The following is a 20,517-nucleotide window of genomic DNA, read 5'->3' as shown; positions in this document are numbered from 1 at the left end:
CTCGCTGAGGCTGCAGTTGGAGATGTCATGGAGGGACACGGAGGGAGAGTGCAGCCCTTCTCTCCTGGGCTGAATTGTGATGCCAACACTGTAGCAGAGCCCTCACTGAGCATATGGTGTCTCAGCTAAATCTGATTTTCAGTACTTCTTCTTGCAGATCACACAAGTGAATTAATTCCCCCTACTTCTGTTTCACTCGCCAAAAGGATGCTGTAAATGTTCCAGTGATAAATCATTACAGCAATTTCCACGTTTCCAAGATGACACCGATAGGGTACATTCCTGGAAATCACTTTTTGTTCTCTGCCGCTAAAAACTTCCAGGAGCCAGTGCCCTGAGTACAGCTCTCCCTAGACCAGGGTTAGATTCTTACCCTTGTCACAGACCCATGGGGGTGTCTATTAAGTAGAGGCTGATGTAGAGTTTTGCAGAATGCAAAAAAGATCTTTTCTATGTCCCTTCCAGCTGCCCTTGAACTCAGTGGCTGCAGTTCCTGCTTTTCTTAATAAGCCTCATTTAAAGGAAGTGCCCATAGGGAAAAAAAAGTCTGTCTGCTTAAAAAGGTTTTCATTTTAGTAGAGAAGAATTCGGTTTTGAAGAGGCAAAGGGCCACTGAACTGAAATACTTGATTGGGAATGTATGGGAGAGTAAATTAACTTGGAAATGAAAGTGCTGTTACTACAGAGTAGGATAATAAACCTTGTGACATGACAGTGTGTTGAGATTAGAATATATCTGACTACATAGGAAGAAAAGCAATCTCCTCTTTGCCACAAGAAGTAGAAATGGAAATTGTCGTGGGTTTTATTATTTCTCCTTCTCTTCCTTAAAAATTATTTGAAGTGATGGAACATAATACTGTGATAAGAGAATTACTTACAGGTCTGGTCACTGCTGCTTTGTAACTGTCATTGTGCTTCTAATTTCTCAGCCTCTCAACATTGCCTACAGTCACATCTACAGCTCCTACCGCAATTTTGTGGGGCCACCTCATTTCAAGACAATCTGCCGCCTTCTTGGCTACCAGGGCATCGCAGTGGTCATGGAGGAGCTGCTGAAGATCGTCAAGAGCCTGGTAATTCTGAGCCTGACCCTGGTGATGGAGAAACCCCAAAGCCTTGATAGGTCCAGGCAGGACAGTTGGTGTGGGCTTTGGGCTCAGGGTGTTCACATCTGGGTGCCTTCATGTCCCTTGATCCACGATGAAACACTTGTAGCCACAGTCTGTCTGATTTTCACCATTGCTGAGGAATCCCACTGATTCCTGTGGGATGATGGAGTGTTTCCACCAGGATCAGACAGTGTTCAGCACAAAGATTTTATGTTTGACTAAATAGAGTTTAGCCCCTAATCCCAGATAATGTATCTACAGGATGCAGGTGTGTGACTCCAAATGTCAGCAAGTGCTTTAAACTAAGAAATGTGCTTTGCTCTAATCCATATTAGAGAAAACGCAGAAACTTGTTCTACATGAATGTTAAGTCTTTATTAAACTGAGTATCCAGTGTTATTCCTCAGGTGGAAGGAGCATTTCCTGTGCTGGGGAAGGACTCCTTTGGAAGCTCTGGTAAAATGCTTTTTGGTTTAGGAGCACAAGTCCAGCTGGATTGAAGACTGAGCCTTGTTTGGATTTCAGCTGCAAACAGTGCAAACACAGCAAGCTGTATTTTGAATTCGAAAATCCATGCAGCTGTGATTTACTCTTTGTGAGGAAGCTATAAAAGCTCTCTGACTCCATACACTTGGGCTGAATTTTATATTTGAGTGAAATCCAAATTAGGCAAGTTCTTCTCGAACTCCCGCTGAGGTTTCATCCTGTGCTGTCAGATGTGGACCCAACCTCAACCAGCCTCTTTCAAAACCAATGCCAGGAGACCCATCATTCCTGTTTAACCTCCCTTTGTCTCCAACAGCTCCAGGGCACCATCCTGCAGTACGTGAAGACTCTGATCGAAGTAATGCCCAAGATATGCCGCTTGCCAAGACATGAGTATGGCTCTCCAGGTGGGTGCTGCAGAGGGATGCTTGAGCAAGAGCTCACCAGCGTGTTGGTGCAGCATTTACTCAGGCCCACACTAATAGTTAAACCAGGCCAGGCACGTGACAGCAGCCAGGCTTTGCTGGGACACTTTCAGCTGCTTTGCCACTGACACTGGAACACGTGTAGGAAACTTCTCCAGGAAACCTCCTGCTGAGGATTTCCTTTTGAACACACGGATGAGGGAATGTCTTCTGGTAGCTTCTGTTTTGTTTTCAGGATTTTGTAAGCTTTTGTTATTGTTTACATGTATATGTTTTTGTTATATTGTTTCTTATTGGTATTTTTCAAACGCTCTGCTTAGCTGGTGCAAAGACTTTTGCAGCATGTCTGCAGTCAGAAACTCTGGCTGGTATTGCATGAGCTGGCACCAAGTCATCCATTAGTCTCAAACTTCTTTTTTCCTCTGATGTGCAAATCCAAGGAATTTATATGAATTACTCCCTATTTTCCAAGGGTTACTGAAAGCAGGATGAGACACTGCATGTTAGTTCTTCCCAGTGCCAGTCTCTGTGTATCCGTTTAGCACTTGCAGCTTGCAATCTGTGCCTAAGGAATTATCAGGCACTAATTGCCTTTTTACCCAAGCTACCAGAGGATGATTCTGCCCTCTTTCTGACTGTCCTTCCTTGTCTTTTAAGGAATCCTGGAGTTTTTCCACCATCAGCTGAAGGACATCATTGAGTATGCAGAGCTGAAGACCGATGTGTTCCAGAGCCTCAGAGAAGTGGGCAATGCCATTCTCTTCTGCCTCCTTATCGAGCAGGCTTTGGTAAGGCAAAACCCCCTGCACCAACACATCATACTTGAGATTTCCAGCTCAAGAGTATAAGTGGAAGTGGGTTCTCCAGCAGAAGAGTTTGGGAAATGTCACTTTCCAGCTTCTTGTGTTTTCAAGGTCTCTCTGGGGCTGTATTACTGGAGTCTTTGGGCATGTCCATGGGGATGGTGTGTACTGGCACTTGGTCAGGCCTCTGGGATTGCTGAAGGAGAATCTGAATACTGGAAGATCTAAATTTAATTTTTGGACCCAAAGCTATCCCTTGCTCATCCTTCTCAGAAATAAAACCAACTGGAGTTTATTTCTAGATTGTGAGCTCTTTGGGGCAGGGATCAATATTTTTTTTATACATGACTTTTGTACACTGAGAAGTAGATTTGAGCCCTTTGCTTTTTTTAGGGTGCCAGTGCAATGAAAACAACCTGATTGATTCTAATGGTGATGTGGTTAAAGCAACCCAACAGGAAGGAAATCTGAGAAGAGCTGATGATGTATTTCCTATGACATCCTCACTGAAAATAGCTGGAGTGACAACTCTGTATTGCCCCTGCACAGGTGTTTTGCACATGCAGTAGTCTCTCAGCCTCTCAGCTCATGTGATGCCCTTTATAGTTGGGGCAAAGGCTGTGGCTGAGTGCCACTCATCTTCTTACCTTCTAGCTTTTCGCACAATAAATTTACTTTGTAATGAATTTACCTCGTAGTTTGGCCTAGAGCCAACTGGGGAGTGTTCAACAACACAATTTTACATGAAATATGCATATTTTATGTCATAATGGTTTTGGCAGGGTTATTTAAGGTAGAGTTCCCTAACATAAGAGCAAACCCAAAAGGAAATTAAAAGATTCCAAGTTTTTTCCAGCCACAGACCACAGGAAAAACTGAAAGTCTCTGCATGTCCTCAAAATATATATATTTCTGCCCTTGCCTTTGCATTTTAACTCCAGATCAAGAGACTTTTAGTTCCTGATGTGATGTATCAAATACATTCAGTGAGCATCAGCACTGTACTGGCATTTTAGAATAGCAGAAAATAAAGCAAGGGCAGTGGGAATTTGGGGATCCCTTTAGGAAGACTGCCCATCCAAGTCCACATCTGCCCACTTTTTGCCCTCAAAAAAAGTCTCTCCCTCTCTGATTCCCTGTATCTCTTCACAGAAGGGATATTCAGAATATAAAGCCATTTTGCATGCAGCTGCACTGGTTCCTACTTGCTGGAAGGTGTCAGATTCATAGAGCCATCACAGAACAAGATTTTTCCTCTAATGGAGCTCTTGTGCAGCAGGAGGAATTGCTTTTATGGTGCAGTTACCTTCAGAGCTGTCTGAGTGATCTAAGGCTGGTAGTAATTGCTGGCAAAAACTGCTCTAGTGCAGATGCCCAGTCTGTCCCATTTCACCCCTTTTTATTAATGAGGGGTTGCTTGGGACTAAATTTCGAGGCAGAATTTGTACTCTCAGTTACTGGGCCTTGGGGAAGAGCTCTCTTAATAGCATGACTAATTTTGGGACAGATATCAGATGAATGCAGGCTGCAAATGCTGAAAATACTCTCTTTATCAGAGGGGAAACAGCAGTGGAAGAACATTCATCTAGGAATGAATAGTGTTTTACAAACAAAATAACTAAGGGGATAGGCCCACTCTGTTAGCACCAGCGTCTCTCTGCCCATGGAGGGGCCCCAGACTGTTCCTGTCCCTCCAGCACTGTGTCACAAACTGCACTCCCACAAACTTGCTCTCATCCCGGCATCCATGCGCCAGTACAGCCTCCTGCAGCTCCATGCTAGACTGTGCTCTTGGCTGGAAGGTGGGGAATCCCCCCCTGCATCCCCAGCAGACCCAGCCGAGTCATTCCATCTGGCCCCCAGATACCTTTTGCTGCGCTGTCATGATCCGCTTTCGAGTGTGTCTACATCTCTACAACAAGCTCAGAACTGGAAGCATGTCCTAGGGCTAGGCTTTTGTAGGAGCAGACCGATGCCTTGTCGTGACGCGGCGCCTCTGTGTTAAACAGCTTTGGTTTCCTTGCTGCTGTTTCCCATTGCAGACTCGTATACAATGTACTGTCAGCCATCGCTCCTCAGTCTCCACCTGCCTATTTCTAGGTTTCTCCTCCTTGTGCATCTGTGTTTGGGATTATTTTTTTCTCAAGTGCATTGGCATGCATCCCCTCAGGTGGCATCTCATGATGTTATTCCTCTCTGGACTTCTGTTTTATTCTCCCTGGTGCCCGCACCACTGGGATTCTGATAGCCCTGGCTGAGAACACCATACGAAGAAACAAATCATTTCAGACCAATGTGTGATGTACCTATTTGCAGTAGAGCCACACATCACTATATTTTACATGGACACTTCCTAAAATAACTAAGCCAAAGGGTAATTTCCACCTGGCCACTCTCTGTAAGAACAGACAGCAGGAATTCATCAGGGTAAGATGAAACTGAAACCTCCATGTTCTTTATCCCCCTCCTTGCCTGCAGTGCTAGTAAATAGGACAGAAAATAAATATAAAGATCTGGCCTTGTACAGGCAGGAACTAACTTATTTGAGTTAGTTAGGGAAGCTTCCTGTCTTAAGCTGAGGTATTTCTTCCAGTTTTAGTTCATTTAGGTTCAAACTGTTGGAGTTGCTACTGAGCTGGGTTGGATTTGAATAGGTGCTGTAGGCATGAACTGTTGTAGTGTTGCCCAGGTCCCTGAGCCATTCACGAATCCCCTGCAGGTATTTTTTAACTTACTTTATCTTTCTTTCTTCCTGCCTCAGTCCCAGGAAGAAGTTTGTGATTTGCTGCATGCTGCTCCCTTCCAAAATATTTTGCCCAGGGTCTACATCAAAGGTAAGAAGCTGAGAGGGAAGCAGTGGGCAGACTCAGAGGTCTCTGCCCAGAAGCTGGTTCTCTCCCATTTCTGCTGAGGATTAGTTCTAGTTCCCTGTTTCCCCCTCCAAATAGATAGGTGAATACAGCCAAACATCAGGTGCAAACAAAAGCTAAGGGTGCCTTTCCTGCAGCCTGAAACCTCAGTCAGTTTGGGGGATCCCTTCAGGTATAAAGCCATTTCACAGCCTCTCTGGAGAATGACAGCATGAAATGTCCATCCCAGCAGGAGCGATCGGTAGCAGGGACATGCTTTTGGACATGTGTGATAAAGCTGCTGCTGAGACTGCAATCGCACATCCCTCCCTCCCTTCTCTGCATCACTGGTGCCCTCATTGCTGTCGGTTTGGCTCCCTGATCCACGGTCTCCTCGGATGGTTGCTGGGGGGCAGCTCTGAGCAAACTCGGCGGAAATTGCGGGTCTCCACTTCCTCCTCTCATTTCACTGTTTGCTGCTCGCTTGACAGAAGGAGAACGCTTGGAGGTGCGCATGAAGCGTCTCGAAGCCAAGTATGCCCCACTTCACCTGGTTCCCTTAATAGAGAGGCTGGGCACTCCGCAGGTAAGGATTTCATTGAAAGGGATGGCTGTTGAAAACTCGTAGCAGTCCCCAGACGGCCTGTTTGGCCTTGGGAAAGTGATCCTTTTCTTTTTCATTGATTTTTTTTTTTTTTCCCCCCAAAACGTCAACTGGACAAGCAAATCTGAATCCTTGCCCTCGCAGGCGCCTTGAAGGGAAATTTGTGAGCGGGTCCAGAGATGTTGTGCTGCTGCCTCTGGTCAGGAGACCTGGCAGGGAGCTGTAAGGCAAGTGTGCTAGAAGCCAGCTCTGAATCAGAACAACTCTGAAAAACTCTCCTTCTCCGTTTTAAAATGATGGAGAATTGCTGGAGTGGTTTGAGGGGAAACTTTGCAGGGCTGTCCCTAACTTAATCAATTGCCATCACTTTTGGGGTTCCCATTTTAGGGCTGCAGCTTGGTCCATTTTTAAGCTTATCCCTGTCACGGAGTACGTCTGAGAATGGTTTCCCTCCTAGCACATGCTTAGAGCTTCAGCACATGCTTAAAATGATGGCTCCATTAAAGTATCTTCCTGACGTGGGTCTCAGCTTGGGAAACGTCCCTTGTGCAGAAACTGAGTATGGTTTAAAATATGTCCATAGACTGATCAATGTAATGGGCAAAACTTGAGCTCCACCGATAGCAATAACCAAACATCCAGTGCCCACTTAATGGGATTGATGGGGTAGAAAACATTTAGAGTATCAAATGAACCAACACCCTTTTTCTGTAATGTACTGATGAGGGACTGGAATGGGCACTCAGCTGTATGAGGTGACAGATCTATGGCAGGCAGAAGGTTGCTGATTTTTTTCTCTTTTTTTTTTTTTTCTGATGAATCAAGGATATTTTGAACTTTGCATCATTGGAAATCATCTCTAGCAAAGAAATTGGCTGGATAACTGAGGGCTTTGTCTTACTTTGTAGACACTTCCTTTTAAAGGAGACACTCGAGAAAAAGAATTCACCTCTGTGTTTTTGTGTCTTTGTGTTGGTCTTTCTATCTTTCCTTCTTTCCATGCAAAATCATCATTGAAATCTGCTATTAAAGTCACTCGTTGCTTATCCCTGCCATAATTATAATGGTGATGAAAACAAAAGGTACTTCATTTCCAACTAAAATACAATATTTCTGTAAACTGTTCCCATGTTCATCACACAGGCACAGTTGGGTACCAGATTTTTATATTTTTTTTTGAGCTCAAATGTAAATGAACACAAGAATCGCTTTCTATAGGTGCCTCCATAGCTTCTAAGCTTGCTCCTTATGCAGTTTTGGACATGCATTTTGGAAATGCAGTTTTGGACACAGGCCATATGGGATATTTCCTGCAGAATGCATAAATGCATTTTAGCAATTGTTCAGAATCTGAGCAGACATTGCCTTCTAGATGCCTCTCCCAAAAGGTGGCCCTTTGCATTTCATAGAATTCCGTGCTGTGAAGGGGCTGAGCCAGAATTAGTGGGCATGTACCAATCTTTGCAGGTTTTGGGCAGGGTTCTGGCAAGCTCACCAGTTAAAGGGCTGTAAAAGAGGTTCAAAAACTGGAAAATCAAAAGTGATTTTGTGCAATGGCAGGAAAACTGTCAGTGATTCTTGTAAATAATTACTTTACATTGGGAGTCCCGAAGCAGCAGTTTGATGGGTCATTCATAAAGAACCAGGGGGGTCAAAGTGGTTCATTAAGGGAATCCTCTCCCTCTTAATACTGACCACAGGAGTATTTAGTAAGGGATTTTCAAATCCTTGCCTGGTCAGTCTGTTTTTTTCACTGGAAGTAACAGGAGCCTTTCCTTCTGAAGACAGAGGGAATAGCTGAGCTAGCACAGTGGCATCCTTTGATAGTTTACCTTGAGAGCATCCTTCCTCTCCTGATCTTAGAAATCAGTGGGACCCCAGACTGTGAGGCAGCGCTGACCACAAGGTCAGCAGCTCTCCAGCTGCCTTCCCCATATTAGATATTTACCCAAGGATGGTAGTCCTGTATCAAAGACTGTTCTTATTGTGATGAATTTTAGAACCAAATTCTGTCTGCAAATGTGCATAACTGATGGCACTACCTGCTGTGTAAGCCAGATGCATCCCTTTGTAAATTAGGACTTCTTCAGAAACAGTGTACTAAGATCACTGGAGAAGTTTGTTCTCCAAAGTACCTCTTTTATCACTGTTTCTTGGCAAACAGTAGTGCTAACACCTAATTTACATTTGAAATGGCTCTACTTCTACTGTGTCCTCATTTTGCCCTGATAGACTGGTGTCTGCAGATCTGTACCCATAAGAGCCTGGAACAGGTGAGGAGAGGGAAAGTGTACAGCATTTAGCTATCAAAAAGCTGGATAAAATAAATCTTTACTTGCTAAGCAAACACATGCAGGTGTGTGCCATGGAACTGGTGATATCATTCCTGAGTCAAACAGATTTAGGGATCTCGGACCCTATCTGGCCTCTGCACACTAATACAGCTTTCCCATGATATTTGCTATTAGTTGAACATTAATTGAGTGGAGGTTCCCAGAACATCCTTGAAATTGTGACACAAGCAAGAATTGTAATGCTTTTAATTTCAAGAGCCACCAAACTAAAATTGCTTTAGGTTACTTCCAGCATAAACTAATAGTCAGGAAGGGGGTTGTGCAGGCAACACTCATGAATTTTTCATAGTGGATTGAAGATGACCCAAGTAAACGGAGCATAATTCATGTTCTTAACGTCTGGCCAGGACATGTCCCTGCCCTTTGTCCCAGCTGCTCTGAGTCCCCATCGTGACTCTGATTGGGATAATATTTTCATAGGCATTACAGTGACAGCTGGAAACGGAGCAAATACTTAAAAACTACTTAAGGCTTCAGGAAGTCCTGTAGGACATGCAGGGTCTCGGTAAAAATTGCTTGCTCTGCGTGTCTCTGCCAAAGTGGTGAGGGGTAAAAGGCTCTGCCTGTGGGGCCGGGGCAGCCTCTCATCTGCCGGGGTGAGCACGGCAGAGCTGGAGCTTCCCACAGCCACAGCTCTGACAGCACTCAGCCCCCATTTCCCATGTTATTGTTGGCAGCCCTGCAAACAGAAGTCAGTCGTGCTTCTGGGACAGCAATAAATGGGGCAGCTGAGAGGATACCAGGGCAGTGAGTGACCCCCATGCTTGCACCACAGCCCCACTCACAGAGCTTGGGGGGGGGGGTCACTGCTCCTGGGGGTAGCCCCTGCTTGCTTATTTAAAATCCCCCTTTTTTTTTTATTCTGGGGGAGCAATGGAGATGAAATGAAGTTGATTCTGTTTTCATTTTCCTTTAGCGTAAAAGCCAAAATAACTCCATCCAGTGGAGCCATTACAGATTGGTATATCTAAATCTGAGCAGGGATGTCACAGAAATTGTCCGTACATGTAAAGCTTCCACATCTGGAAAAAGTATTATCTGACTTTCTTATAAACCACAGGTTTTCCAGTATTAAGGTTCCAGTGGCTTCTCATCTTGCTCAGAGCTTTTTAACCCTAACTACAAAAGAAATCAAGTAAGCCATGGGCTATCTACATTTTAAAGAGATGATGGCAATGTCCTGGGAAGCAAAATGTCCCTGTTCTCTCCTGTTTTATTTTCATAATCTGCGGAAATGGTGACATGAAACCCAGCAACGCTGAGTAGCACTAATAGAACAGAACAGCATGCTAGCAGAATTAAGGATCAGTATTTCTGATCAGAGCTTTGCCTTCACCTTTCGTTTTCTGACGTACATAGTTACTCCAAAAGATACTGAGGTTGGTAAAATATAACTGAGCACAACATTAAGTCTGCTTCAGTTTGAGGGATGAGTATTCTCTGGTGGGAAGTGCCATGGGAGCAGCCATCAGAGGTAAGGCTGGACCTTCCGTGGGGTCCGTGTTAACTTTGAAAGAGCCGGGGAGAGACCAGGAAGCGTTAAGTCCCGCGAGGGGGTCCGTCCGTGCCACATCATCACTCCTGTTCCTCTGGTTGTCCTCCTCCCCAGCAAATAGCCATTGCCCGGGAGGGCGACCTGCTGACCAAGGAGCGGCTGTGCTGCGGGCTGTCCATGTTCGAGGTGATCCTGACGCGGATCCGGAGCTACCTGCAGGACCCCATCTGGCGCGGGCCGCCCCCCACCAACGGGGTCATGCACGTGGACGAGTGCGTGGAGTTCCACCGGCTCTGGAGCGCCATGCAGTTCGTGTACTGCATCCCCGTGGGCACCAACGAGTTCACCGCAGAGTGAGTGTCCAGGGGCCTCAGCTGCAGGGACAGCCTCGGCCACTGTGGAGGTAGAGGGGGAACGTGGGTCCTTGACGTTGTTGTGTGCGGATATAAACTGATGCTCAGAGAGCTCTTCTATCAGAACAGCTGGAGAAAAGAGCAAGGTAAAGGGACGTGCCCAAAGGAGATGGGTAAATGGGCCAACAACCCAAGACTAGGTCCTCACCCATCTTACCCTGTGGTTCACCCTGCACAGCACGGCCTGGGTGTACTTCTGCACATCTCTGAGTTCAGTTTCTCTAGGTGTACACCCACTTTCTAGGAGCAGGACTGAACCTGATTTCCCTAGGAATTCACCAAGGAAAGTTCCTGGTGCCATGGTACTTCTCTTGTCTGACTCTATCCTGTTATCTCTCCCCACCCCATCTCCCTGTCCTCCTTCCAGGCAGTGCTTTGGAGATGGTCTGAACTGGGCTGGTTGCTCTATTATTGTTCTCCTTGGACAGCAACGGCGCTTTGACCTCTTTGATTTCTGCTACCACCTGCTGAAGGTGCAGAGGCAGGATGGGAAGGATGAAATCATAAAAAACGTGGTAAGTTGAAGGGTGAGGTCCCAAAGGACATGATCTAGCACACTCCTCTGTTTTCTATCTTGCTTTGTCCAAACTCATCAATTACACCATGCCCAGTGTTAATCTTATTAAACTGGACACATTCACCCTAAAGTTTCCAGCTGCAGTCTCAGCAGAGAGGCCAAGGTTTTAATTGGCTTGAAAATCAAATCTTTTTTTCTCCCAAAGCTTTCCTTTTCTTCCTGGGGTTGGGAAGCAGGATCCGAGGAGATGGTATTTCCAGCAACCATCTTGTGATCTTGGTGGCTTTATCAATAAGCAGCTGGGAGTCCAGACTTTGGAACAGTTAACTTAGGACCACTCACTGATCTTGTTAATGCTCTGGCTTGAGTCATCAAACCCTGTGATGAAGCGAGTCCCCGGTGCCTGGGAAGTGCTAAGTGGAACAGTAACACGTGTTAGAGCTGCTTTGCTTTAGCAGAGGTTTCCAGCAGCAGGTCAGAGGTACTGCTACCTCCTGCATAAGATTCTTCATTTGCTGTTTTTCTCCCCCACCATCCCTCCAGCCCTTGAAGAAGATGGCCGACAGGATCAGGAAGTATCAGATCCTGAACAACGAGATTTTTGCCATCCTAAACAAGTACATGAAGTCAGTGGAAACAGACAGTTCCACGGTGGAGCACGTGCGCTGCTTCCAGCCCCCAATCCACCAGTCGCTGGCCACCACCTGCTAGTGTGGACACGGACCCCACGTGGGTTGGGAAGGGAGAAGGGACTGGACCCAAACCAGCTGGGAGGGGTAAACTTGGTGTGAGACCTGGCAGCGAAGTGACGCTGGGTCTGCCTCTACACCCGAGGACGCATCTTCCCCTCGGCCCCGTCTGAGTGCATGTTCCTCTGTACCATCCCTGTGATCGGTTTTACTCGTAGCTTTCGGACTTGGGGGTGGGTGGGGGTGGGTGGGCAAAACGTGCTTTTATTCCATGAAGTGGTCTGGTTTCTCCCTGTGGTTTGCCCAGTCAGACACATCGCTCTGAGGCTGTATTGCAGCCCCCTGCGTGGGGTCCTGCTGGAGGAGTCCCTTGCTTCCACAGCGCCGGGAACCCGCTCCCACTGCAGGAGCAATGGGGCAAATCAACCCCCCCATGACATGTGCCACCAGCCACAGAGCAGGAGGGTCTGAAACAAGTCCCTGATTCACTCTTTGAGGGGAAGAAGGGATGAAGGCAGGATGTCACTGCGCCCTGAGGATGAAGCAGGAGGTGCAGAGGAGCCCTGCTGGTGGGGGTCATGGATGGCTGTGTGCCCCAGGCTGGGTGGGCTTCATACTCTCTGCCTCTCCAGAGTTTTTTAGAGGGAGCTTTGGCATGTGGGCTTCAGAATAGCAGTGATGTAGTCACCAAGTAACTCCTGAGCACTTCAGAGAGCTGGGGAAAGAGAAAATGGCCTGGCTTTTTCCCTGCTATGGGACATCCACTTATTTTAAAGCAGAGGTTTTCCCCTGAAGACACATCTTCCATGGAATAAATCATATTTCCTATGGACTACAGAAGAGGCTGCATTCATGTGAATGTGCTCTTGAACAAATTAACTTGGGTGGAAATAATCACTGGTCCTGACAGAATGCAGGTGTAGTTACCTTGAACATATGGGATCTTTGATCTTCAGCCAAGGATGAGAGCTGGGGTGTATAATCTCTGTATGTTCAGGAATGCTGTTTTCCCTTGGTTTAGACAAAATCCTAGTGGCACAGTGACCAAATACCTTTCTCCAGAGAATGGTGACTATTAGCAGGGCTTAGGAAACTTCCCATCACTCAGAAGTGATGTAATTGTTTAGAAGAGGTAAAATATAGGATAAGCATTAAAAAATACCACGAATTTTGCAAGTTTAAAGGCTTTCAGAGGGAATACTGGAGTCTGTTTCCTTTTCCTACTCAGTTAATCTAAGATCCCTGGATAATTAGAACAAATTCAGGTGGAACCTGAAGGAGGATTTCATAACTCATGGTCTTCCCTGCTTCCCCTCAGTAGTGTCATTGGAGTGATAAAAAAGCTTGTCCTTGAAGATGAAGGAGATCAAACCACATGCTCCAAGAGAAAATGATCCCAGCCTCACCACTGGCAGTGTTTCCTCAGCTTTAGCCTGGCCACAGCAGATAACTTGTGACAGTATACAGATGTGATAATATATATTCCTTTCATGCATTTCATCATGCCTTGTAAACTGTATGCTGTTACAGCTGTTAAAAGGCAGAGCATGGGCATTAATTCTCTCAGAGGGAACATAGAATTAATTAGCAGGAATGTCCCAGCTGGAGTATTTTGTCTTAGGAAACAAGAGCCAAACTACTGTTGGCGAGAGGTGATCTTGGTGGGTGGGATGAATTTCTTCTCTCGGACCTTCATCACCTACTCCCGTGGTAATCAATAAATACCCCACACATGATAAGTGCTGGACATTTTCACACCTTAAGATTTTTTTAATTACTGAGACAGACATTTCAACTGCAGGGAGGAAACTGTGCAGCACAGTAATCTGAAAGTAAAATGAAATCTCAGGAATTCTGGCTGAAATCCTGGAGTGGCGGGGAAGGAACCAACCCAACAAGGCAAGTTGTTTCCTCCATGTTGTGAGGAAGACCAGCAGAAGAGCATCTGTTAACACTAACATGGCCCTTGCTCTCTATTTGCTTTTCCACTAAGGATGTCAGTTCTGTTTTTCCATCATGTTCCAACACTTCTACACTGCTGGAGTGAGGGTATTTAAAGATCTGTATTTTTAAAAGGAAGAGGAGAACCAAGCACTTTATTTTTTGTGGAAAATAAGATATCAGGAAGATAGATCCAACCAAGATCCAATTTTTGCTGACCTAAATAGTAAGTGCTTGTTATTTTGGTATGAAAGTGTTGTTGAAAAGGTGGCAAAAGTTCCTGTCTGGCTCTCAGAGCTGCCTCTAGGCACAGCACAAATTAAATGTCCTACTGCATCTGTTATTATGGGATGTTGGAGTCTTTTCAGAAACCAGCATGAGCAAGAGGTTAGTCTCAGCTACCTACAAAATGGGATATAGTAAGGTGAATTTAAATGCCTGATTTTTATCTGTTTAGTTCTGAAATGAGTTGTGAGATATTTCACCTAAACCTGTAAAACTCTTTGCATTCTTTTGCTATAGTTTTGCCATAATAGTTCCTGAAACCCTGCAAAACACGGTTGAAAGTACTTGAAAGAACAGGTAGATGAAATCTATTTGTTGCCCTTAGATTTGCTGGCAAAAATGTAAAAATCCCTTCAGATTCAAAGGGATGAAATGTTTTGAGCAAAATGTAAAAGTCATGAACAAAATATAAAGTGTTTTGACTGTAGAGTGTATGCAGATGTTTTGCCTTCTTGCTCAAGTTGTATGAGATATCAGCTAGGAATAACCTTACAGTCCTAATTTCTGAGATTTGATGTTATTGTCCTTTGATTATCTGAAGGATTGAGATAGTCTTTAGCTTCAGTTCTCTCATCCTCCTTGTCTGTGTATAAGAAAGAGGTCCAGGCTTAGGTCTTCAAACAACTCCATGAAAATGGATTTTTTTTCCTCCGTCCTTTTTTTAATGTCATCCTTGTGAATGGAAAAAGGTAGCAAATTGTGACAGTATAGCTAAATAATAACAGATTGCCAAAGGTTTGGGCATATTCTCCACACTTGGAGACTTTCTGCCAAATTTGGGTGTCTTCCTTGCAGGTGTGCTCCAATCCTGTAGTTTTCAGCCTTTTATCATCTGCAGACCCCCTAATGTTCTTTTCCTCGGAAATGCTGGCCCCTGTCTGAATACTTCCAAGTCCACTGACTATGGACTTGCTTTTTTACCTATATTTTCCTGCTTATGCTGAAGTAGTCTGCAAACTCCCTGGGATCTACCAGCCACCACTTGGAATATCTACTTCAAAGACAAGCTGTTGGCTCAATACAGGAATTACAGTGGGGAGAAGGGATGGCCTGTGTCATGAATGAAGTCAGACTAGGTTATTTTAATGTCCCCTCTGGCTTTGCCATGATAAAATGTGACTATTGGCAGTGCACATGCTTTTCTGGGATGAAGCTACACTTGACTTTCAATGCTACAATAGAAAGGGGAAGCAAACTAGTTCAAGCTCAGCACTTCAATGGTTTTCCTTTTAAACTCTGACAGCACTTAGTAGCATTGAACAACGTTAGTCCTTTTTCTCCTGCATTACTCCAGTCCAGTAGGTTCATGTTTGTTTGAGAACAAAAGAGAAAAGAATTGAAGGTGTAAAAAACCCCAAGAAAATATTCTCCAAAACCGTTGTCAAATGTACCATATTTGTATGAAAAGCTGCTTGAGTTATTTTGTACAATGAATTTTATTTATGGTGAGGTATATTTACGCTTGTGATCTGATACAGTGTTAAATTTTTGATCCATATTTGCTATGCAGCTGAAGATGATATTTTGGTTTTGTATTTTTTGCTGTTGTTCTGAAATACAGCCAACAGAAGCTTCCATCTCCATTAGAAGTGCTTCTGCAAGAGTAAAGCATCTGGTACCTGGTGATATGTCCCGTAACACAGCAACCAACAGTGTGTACAACAAATGTGGGATGACTTTTGTGATGAAGAGAAATAAAAAATTGGGCTCATTCATGAAATGGGCAGACTTTACTTTGTGGTGTTATCGTCATTGTGATATCTGTTATTTAGGAAGAGCCTCCAATTGCACCTGGCACAAAGGAAAAGCTACACTGATAAAAATGTCGAGCTTTTGTCAAAACCAAAGGAAAAAAAAAAAAAGAGGCATTTTGGTCAACACAAAAGAGACAGATTTTCCTATCAAAAAGGTAATGATCTTAGAGAAAAACTTCCTGGCACAACAAATATTTATATGAAAACTTGTTTTATTATTAGGTGGCCAGTGGAGGGAAAATCATACAATTATTTTTAATAGAATTTGACGGGCTCCACTCAAAACAAAGCTAAACTGAGGAGCTAATTTCCTCTCTTTACCACAGCCTTGTCAACTCAACAGGGGCCTTTTTTATTCCAGGAGACTTTCCTTGCTATTATTTTTCCCAGATTTCCATTTGAAACCATTCTTAGTTTTGTGTTAGAAGCATCCAAAGAGCAGCTGCAGCTGTTGGCTGCAGAAGGAGTTGGAATTGAGGAATTTAAGTGAAACAACTGAATGGATCTATGGGAGTGGGAGCTCCTGTGCTCAGCTCTAAACACTGTAATTGATGTTCCATTTCATTGCTTCTTCCCGAGGTTCCTCATGGGCACAGCTTCCTAGCTAAGGGGAACAGAAATGCAATGATTCTTCACAAAGAATTGGAAGTGAACTTTACACCATGACCAGGCATCTCTGTTGATCTTTCCAATGTGCTTTAAGTCAGGATGTGCTGCAGCTCTGTGGGTGACATCGTGCTGTGCAGAACTGTTTGCCCGATGGTTGAAAGTTGCCCAATGTTTACTGATTTCAACATGGTTCTGCAGGGAATGGCAGAGAGGAGAGCAGGACTTTCTTCCTGCCTCAGCCACTGATATTGGGCAGGTTGTTTGGGTTTCATTCTTTCTTCCATCAAGACTTCCCTTTTTATTTTTTTTTTAACTAATTTTAGCTGCTGTGTCATGCACACCCTTGTTCTCACACCAGCCATAAGTGCTGAGAGCTCACACGGTCTCACCTGGAGGCAGAAGCAATTCTTGGTTTGGGTGTCAGGGTCCAAGACTGAATTTTCAACAACCAACCCTAAGGGACCAGTATCAAAGATACAGGCCCACATCATCTTAGTGCTCCTAAATATATTTACATCTTCAGATTAAAGACACTTCACCCATTTGAAGAACAGTTCATTAATGATTGTTTTATTCTTTCAAAAGCTTAACAAAATTACCCTTTCTGTGACCCCCTCTGCAAGCCAGGAGTGCCTTTCATATCTAGTTTTGCTTGACTTAAAGAGTTCTGATGCAAACGCCTGGCAGATAAGAGGTCTGCAAACAAACGATCTGCTGATTGCATGTCACTGATGTCACTTCACCTCGTGGCACCCACTGCTGTTCCGATGCCCCGTCGAGCACCAGCTCCCATCCGTCACCAACCCACCCCTCCTGTTCTGGAAACATACACACTTTATGGGGCCACAGTGACCTGGATCACTGAACTGATCTGGATAAAATATTTAGCAACCCTGGGAGAAAGGAGCTGGGGTGTGTTTTATGGCCTCATGACCCTGGATCACTCAGCGCAGACCCACAGGTATGTGCACTGGCACAGGGAGGGCAGTTCCACAAGGGTGGGAATGCACCATGGGTGTGACAGGCTTGGGAACTCTCCCTGCTGGTGGTGTCTAAACCCTTGTAGAACCAAATGTCAGCCTCAGCCACTGCAGACACAGTTACCTTGAGATAGGCTGAATTAAAGCTGTCTGCTCAATAAAGTTCAGCCTTTCGAGCCTCCAGCATCCTTTTGAGTAGTGCTGCAATCATCCAACTGCAGGCAATTCCCTTAACCCTTACACTATCAGGTCATTGCCAGAAAAAGGATTTACCCTCTCTTTGAAGCAGCCAATGGCTCCTTGGAGCCCTAAATTTGTACAAAGCCAGAGCAGAATACTGCAGTCCTGTTCAGAAAGTTTCCACAGGAACTATGCCTAGCAGACATCCAAGGGCAAAAGTTTCCATCACCTGTTAGCAAAATACTTCCACCATTATTTTTAATATAGGATAGTTGGTACCCAGTTTTTTTCCATCATTTTTCCAGAACAGAAGAGATGAGCAGACAAGAGCAAGGCAAAGAAAAGCCTTTTGATGTTGCTAAAGAGGTTATTTGCATGCAAAGCTGTCTTGTTCTGCCCCTCTGGATTCCAATCAAGTTTTTTGGCCTGGAAACCAGTATTTCAGGAGGAACTGCATTGTTAGAAGATGAGCTGCTAAGGAAGACTCCCTGATTTCTGATGAGTTATTTTTAAGGCAGCATCTGATGTGAGTATCAACCAGTGAGGTCATAGCTTGGAGCTGAATTCCCTTAATTATAGCCTTCCCATTAAAATGAGGATATGAAGCAATAAAAGAGGCATTGGCTGCATCCCTGCTTTATTGTTATCAGTCTCAACTTGCCCTTGACTGAGTGTAGAAGGCAATTCCATGCCAATCCTACCTGGCTTTTGACTCCCATATTGCCATACACAGCCTTGCTAATTTCATCAAATGCAACTCATGTGACTCTCTGATTTTATGCACTGCACCCCACAGCCCCTGCATCAAAGAGAAAGAAATATGGGACACACTTGTGTCTGTGGTTGATTACAAGATCTGACTGAAGTTTCTCCCACAGTGGTGACAACTAGACACCCTCCTTCCCTGGTGTCTGATAAGAGTCAGCTCACACTGCAGTGTCCCCTCCTTCTGGGACCTCTTCCCCACCATGTCTCTCTTCCCAGAACTTAGAATGGCTTCTTTTGGAGGTCTGACCCCTTGTCAAATCTGGCAAAAGTCAGTCCACAGCATCAAATATCTCTGGGGATGATAGGGAAGTACATAAACACACATGTATGTGGTCACATTAGCCTTTTCCTTTAGGAAATCAAGCTGACAGGGGAAGGTAAACCTGTGGCCCAAAGTGCCTATTGCTTTTAAGTGCACGATGCTGTGGCAGTAATGTATGAGGTTGCACCATGACCAAAAGAATTATTTTAATCCCAGATCTCTTCTATAAAAACTTGCTCCCTCTCTCACCCATCCTTGTGCACAGAGGGCAACCGTGCTCTGCACAGATAACAACACTCACCCACAAAAGCTTGGAATTTATTTTGGACAGAGTTTAACTGCCAATAATCACATCACAATTAGGACTCCCCAGCTACAAGCAAGACCTCAGGGTGCTGGAAAAAGTCCAGCAAAGGGGAGAGCCCCACAGAGCACCAGAGCAAACAGGTGGGGCAGCCTGTGAACCGACAGGGGACACAAATTCTCCAGCTAGTGCAGGCAGTCAGCACTGTAAACACAGCAAATACTTGTCCATCTCCACCACCACATTGGTTTCTGCAAGCAGCTTCATATTCACATGTTGCACGAATAATTCTTAATTAATATCAGGGAGTAAATTTACTAAATGGAGGTCAAATCCCACCGTCACTGTCTTGCCCAGGGTCTGGCCACTTTTGCCTGCCTAACATATAACAGCAGCAGAAGCTGCTCCCAGAACAGTGAAAAATTAGCACGTTTCATTTCCTACTCCAAAACCTGCTGCCAAATGATTAGGATTGATTATCAAGTGCCCTGGGGATAAAGGGGAGGGCATGGGATTTGGCTGGCACAGTCTCTCCCAGTTAATGACCCGCAGGACTGTGACAGATGAACAGACCTGATTAAAATCAAATGTCTCACAAAAGCACTTGAGCATTACATTTGTTGAAGAAAAGAGTTGCTCAGAGATAGGATCAGGCGCTGAGTGAAGGAGCCATGAGGCGTTAGCAACGCTGCAGCCTGATGGTCTAAGGGCAATTTCTGTTTTAACAAGTAATTTATTTTACAGGGGAAAAAAAAGAAAAGCAACTTTACAGACACATTCAGATCCTGCAAATCTTGCATCTTTATATTGCCTTGTGACCGTTTCTACCTATAAATGCGGGCTTGGTGCTATTGTTTTACTGTTGGTTTTACTTATCTCTGCGGCCCTCCAGCAAAAGCTGGCTAATGGCACCGAAAGGGCTTTTGTACTGGCAGCAGGTTTCTGTGCACACACGGCCACCGAGCACAAACGCAGGAAGGGAGGTCGGCAGAGGAGGGTGGGGATGAAGGCAAAACACACTGGTGTGCAACACGTTCCGAAGCGTTCACACGCTACCATCAGCAAGGGAGGCTTCGGCTGCCGAGGGAGGGGGAGTTGATGGAGTATCCTCTTCTCCAGGCTACAAAAAAAAAAAAAAGACCAATACGACGTCCCCTCCAGACCCTCCACCATCTTCTCTTTTGGATACTCTCTAACAGCTTTACATCCTTCATCCATTGTGGCGCCCAAATCTTTTAGGCTGAAAAACACCCCTAGGCTCATCAAGTCCAACCATTAACCGCACAATAACATTTCTCTTGTTTACCCTTAATTTCTATTCCATCACACCCTGCGCACGTTTGAAGCCCCCCGGCTTTGCAGTGTGCTCAGCGCACACCGGGGTCCCCTAAACCTGCGCCCGGGCTCACGCCCCTCCGAGCCACCCTCGGGCTGCCACAGCACCTTCTCCTACCGCTGCAACACACTCCAGAGGAGAAACTCTGGCAGGAGCCTCATCCCAGATCTGTGGGAAAGAACAGACCCCCCCCCTCCCCGGCTGCCACCACCGGGCAGGCGGGGGACGGGGATGGGGCTCAAGGGCTGCGGGGAACGGGGGCAGCCCGGGGAGCACCGCAGGGCTCACCCAGGTGTTGCTGTCGCTGCTCCGAGCCCCTGGAGGGGCCGGCCCTTCCCGGAGGAAGGAGGA

The 20,517-nt window shown here is 45.3% G+C and overlaps 1 protein-coding gene across 5 annotated transcripts in view; it reads left to right on the top strand.

Annotated features, from left to right (window-relative positions):
- The window catches only part of CYFIP2 (cytoplasmic FMR1 interacting protein 2), a 50,643-nt gene extending 36,571 nt beyond the window's left edge, over positions 1 to 14,072 (top strand). For 4 of the 5 annotated variants that reach the window (XM_027885579.1, XM_027885576.1, XM_027885577.1 and 1 more), the window contains 8 exons: positions 933 to 1,076; positions 1,915 to 2,005; positions 2,681 to 2,811; positions 5,588 to 5,660; positions 6,167 to 6,261; positions 10,243 to 10,481; positions 10,909 to 11,056; positions 11,602 to 14,072. In XM_027885579.1, coding sequence (XP_027741380.1) covers positions 933 to 1,076; positions 1,915 to 2,005; positions 2,681 to 2,811; positions 5,588 to 5,660; positions 6,167 to 6,261; positions 10,243 to 10,481; positions 10,909 to 11,056; positions 11,602 to 11,769 — 1,089 coding nt within the window. In that variant the 3' untranslated portion in view covers positions 11,770 to 14,072. The remainder of the gene's footprint in view (positions 1 to 932; positions 1,077 to 1,914; positions 2,006 to 2,680; positions 2,812 to 5,587; positions 5,661 to 6,166; positions 6,262 to 10,242; positions 10,482 to 10,908; positions 11,057 to 11,601) is intronic. The other variant, XM_027885580.1, reaches the window with a different exon arrangement.
- Positions 14,073 to 20,517: the final 6,445 nt, after the last annotated feature.

The sequence above is a fragment of the Empidonax traillii genome, unplaced genomic scaffold (genome assembly GCF_003031625.1).
Source record: "Empidonax traillii isolate 1590-97213 ecotype Southwest subspecies unplaced genomic scaffold, ASM303162v1 scaffold168:size1726349, whole genome shotgun sequence".
Classification (NCBI taxonomy): Eukaryota; Metazoa; Chordata; class Aves; order Passeriformes; family Tyrannidae; genus Empidonax; species Empidonax traillii.
This window is presented reverse-complemented; position numbering and strand designations above follow the sequence as displayed.